Raw genomic sequence first — 4442 nt, forward strand, 5'->3', positions numbered from 1 at the left:
CAAGATTGTCATTTAGAAAGGCAGTCTTGACATCCATTTGTCATATTTCATAGTCATAACATATAGTTATGGATAAGATAATTCTTATAGACTTATGAAGGAATGAAATATCATGCAATGGAAGACTACAGAATCAATAAGCACTTAAATTACATTTAATTTGAGTTTCGAGCATGTTGTACATATTATATTCAAAAGAGGGTTTGAAACACATATTACCTTTGAAGATTCCTCCACAAAATCAGCTGAAAAACACTAAGATCTCGCTTGAATCATCGAGAGGACTACTACTGAGATCTTCTCTATTATGCTCAAGCTGGAATGTGTGATGGAAACACCTGAACAAGTTGAGTTGATGAGGAACGAGAGCAGGGTTATCAATTCAGAACTTTTTTATTTTTCAATCTCTCGCTGGGCTTCATGCATGGAGCTTCTATATATAGGCAAAAACCATGCAAATGTATTAGGTTGCATGTTGGGCAACTTCAGCTTGAAGACTAGCAATGGATCTTGGGGATATTCCATAATACATGTTAGTGGATTTTTCCTAAAATTGGAAAAACCCATTAACATAAAATGATTTCATAAAATAATTTTATAAAATTAATTTAAAATAATTAATTTAAATAAAATTAATTTTAATTGATTTTTAAATAATATTAATTTAATATCTAAATATTAAATTAATAAAATATTAATATGACCAATAAATCAATTTTATATTTACATCATAATTTAAATATTAATTGATTTTCCAATTTTGAATTTCAATTAAAATAAATGTTTATAATTGTATCATATACAATCAATCGAAAACCCTAAATTCATACATCTATACTCAATTTGTTATTCCAATTCAATGAGCTAATAAAGAAACCTCATGGATCTACAGATTATGAGCTCCAACGATCTATAATTAATTCATCAAAACTCTTTAATCGAATTAATTACTATTTGTTAACTATCAAGGCACACCACTATAGCTCGATAATTGCACTCTCCTCATTGTAGATATATTTCTATCCATATAAACCATAATCAGTAAGTTGATCCTTCATAGGTCGTTTGTAATCACAGGTGGGTCAAGATTATTATTTTACCCCTGTGAATACATCTCATTCCTTAAGTTCCCACTGACCCTCTAATGAACAATTTGATTCATAATACTTATGAATCAAGCTCTTTCTCTATCATGAGAAGGCAGGGCCCCAATTGTTCTAGACTTGGAATTAGTACTTAAGAGAACAACCTATCTGCTAACCCTAAAATGGGTAGGAGTGAATTCCATCTTGCAGGGCTATGTCCCCAGCTATTCAGTCGGTCTTATCCCCAAAATGGAAGGCTTATTGAGCAGTGCTGCTAGACTATTCTCACCCATGCAGATCAAAGGAATCCTGAATAAACAGGATTTCATAGCTAGCTCAGGTTTAAGATCGAGTTATCCTAGGTTACTTAAGTATGAAATAGTCACTTTTAACAGTAAATGATCGTTGTAAAGAAAAATTGACTATTTCATGGTCCAGTCTATATGCAAACTCATTGTATAGGATGCCTCCACTCACATGTCTCTACATGAATGATCTATAGATCACATCATTTGTATTACCTACACAAAATGGGTCGCATCCAATAGTGTCACATCATTTGAAAGTGTGACACCCCGCCCTAGACCACCCTCTTAACTTAGAGAAGGGCGTGACTGCAGCAGTTATCAACCTTTAAGTTGACACTTACTGCCTAAAAACTCATGCAGAATAACTCTGATACCAAATACAAATTATATGCAACAGGACGGCTGTTCTTCCCAAACGCATCCAACACAATTTCTTAGGGTTTAAGAATTTCTCTTAATCGGACACCTAGATTTTAATTGACGTTTGCCCTTACGTCTTCAAGCTTTGTTTGTATTCAAATTAGGGTTTTTAAATGCATAATTCACCCCAACGCATCCAAATACATCGCCCAGAAGCTTGCTCGGCCGTTCAATGCATAGGTGAGGCATGGGCGTGACGTTCGAATGTAGCACCGGACAAGGCATGGCTGATGCACAGGCTTCTTTCGCTCTCTCCCACTTTCTCGCTGGTCTCGATCTCAATGATCTCGCTCTCAACGATCTCGTTGATCTCACTCTCAACGATCTCACTCTTAGCTACTGCGAACATTGTTTGTCTCCGTGCAATTTCTACACGATTGTGCCACTAGTCACTTGCCTTCCAGTGCTTTGTGCACAACACGCATTTCACATAAATTTTTCATACTTAGCCAATTTTTCTCAAATTTTCCAAACTCAATGTCCATATTTTTCTTTTCAAATCCCCATTCCTTCTTCACCATTTCACACTAACTTTCTCATCAACCTACTCAACTTATTTATACAAATTTAAATAGGGACACACAATTAAGTGGAAAATTAAGACAATTTAAACAAGAAAGCTCACTTAAGTGTAAAATTGGGATTCAGGGTTCACATTTACGTCCTCTTTATAAAAATTTCGTCCTCGAAATTTCGCCACAAGTTCGTCAGTTAAACAATTGCGGATAATTATTTCTAATTTGTTCCTCAACTTTCCATGTTATTTCTTCTATAGCATGATTCCGCCATAGTACCTTTACTAATGTGATTGTCTTATTCCTCAAGACTTGTTTCTTTCTGTCCAGAATCTCCACTGGTTCCTCCTTATACGACAAATTCTCTTTCAACTGTACGTGTTGCTCAGATAATATATGAGTAGGGTCTGACACATACTTTATAAGCATTGCCACATGAAACACATCATGAACACGAGATAATTCTGGAGGTAAATCAAATCGATATACCATTGGACCAATCCTTTCTATTATCTCATAGGGTTCAATATATCTCGGGCTTAACTTCCCTTTTCTACCAAACTTGAGTATCCCTTTCCACGGAGATATTTTCAGAAATACTTTATCACCCATTTCAAACTCTAATTCTCTTCTCCGCTTATCAGCATAACTTTTTTGCCTATCTCGAGTCGTCTTAAGATTATCTCTTATAATCTTAATGTTATCTGATATCTGTTGTACAAGTTCTGGACCTAGTAATTTCCTTTCACCGACTTCATTCCAGCATATCGGAGTCCTACAAGGTCTTCCGTATAAGGCTTCATATGGTGCCATTCCGATACTTGAATGGTAGCTGTTGTTATACGCAAATTCAATTAACGACAGATGCGTATCCTAACTGCCTTTGAATTGCAACACACATGCCCTCAGCATGTCTTCCAATGTCTGGATTATCCACTCAGACTGACCATCCGTTTGTGGATGAAAAGCGGTACTGAAATATAACTTGGTCCCCATAGCTTTCTGCAAACTAGGCCAAAACTTTGATGTAAATCTGGAGTCTCTATCTAATACAATTGAAACTGGAGCTCCAAACTGACTTACGACTCTATCAACATATAGCTTAGCTAGTTGGTTCTGGGTATAAATGGCTTTAATAGGTAAAAACTTAGCTATTTTTGTCAATCTATCCACAATTACCCATATACCATCATAGCTTGCTGGTGTCTTAGGTAATCCAGACAAGAAATCCATCGTAATATGTTCCCACTTCCATTCTGGTACTGGGAGTGGATTAAGTAATCCTACTAGTTTCTGTCTCTCTGGTTTAACTTGTTGACATATTAGACACTTGTCAACATACTCCGCTATTTCTTTTTTCATACCCGGCCACCAGTACGATTTCTTTAATATTCTGTACATCTTCGTACTGCCTGGGTGCATAGCATATGCCAAACTATGTGCTTCTTTTAGGATAGCTTGTCTAAGAGCTAAGTCCTTAGGTACGCAAATCCTACCCTCCTTTAGTAGCACTTTTTCTGTTCTTAGTTGATAGTCCGTCCTCAATCCTTTATCCACTTCTTCAGCTAACTTCTTCAGATCAGAATCCTTTAATTGCTCACGTAGAATATTTTCTATAAGAGTAGGACACACTTGAAATAAGGCTAGTAATCCTCCCTTTCGACCTCTTGATAATGTTGCCCTAGTATTATACAACTCATGGATCAATCTACCCTTCACTGAATTAATACTAGCTCTAGTTGATCTAGTTTTTCGACTTAAGGCATCAGCTACCACATTTGCTTTACCTGGGTGATAGTCAATTGTACAGTCATAATCTTTAATCAATTCAAGCCATCTTCTCTGTCTTAAGTTTAGTTCCTTTTGATCAAAGATATGCTTTAGACTCTTATGGTCTGTAAATATATGACATCGCTCACCAAACAGGTAATGTCTCCACAATTTTAGAGCTAATACAACTATTGCTAATTCTAAGTCGTGTGTAGGGTAATTACATTCATGCTTCTTTAACTGTCGCGAAGCATAGGCTACTACTTTTCCCTTCTGCATCAGCATACATCCTAATCCTTGTCGAGATGCATCATAATAAACTTCAAACCCTTTACTTAGTGTAG

At 36.0% G+C, this 4442-nt stretch overlaps 1 protein-coding gene across 1 annotated transcript; it reads right to left on the reverse strand.

Moving 5' to 3' along the window:
• Nucleotides 1–463: 463 nt before the first annotated feature.
• LOC150033757 (uncharacterized) lies at nucleotides 464–3141 on the reverse strand. The gene is made up of 3 exons (XM_090317061.1): nucleotides 2886–3141; nucleotides 2608–2792; nucleotides 464–547 (listed from the first exon to the last, which is right to left on the reverse strand). The coding sequence occupies exons 1-3, from the start codon at nucleotides 3139–3141 to the stop codon at nucleotides 464–466; spliced, it is 525 nt and encodes a 174-aa protein (XP_090173187.1).
• Nucleotides 3142–4442: the final 1301 nt, after the last annotated feature.

Source organism: Benincasa hispida, chromosome 9 (genome assembly GCF_027475165.1).
Source record: "Benincasa hispida cultivar pf3 chromosome 9, pf3_genome.v1.1, whole genome shotgun sequence".
In the NCBI taxonomy this organism is placed as follows: domain Eukaryota; kingdom Viridiplantae; phylum Streptophyta; class Magnoliopsida; order Cucurbitales; family Cucurbitaceae; genus Benincasa; species Benincasa hispida.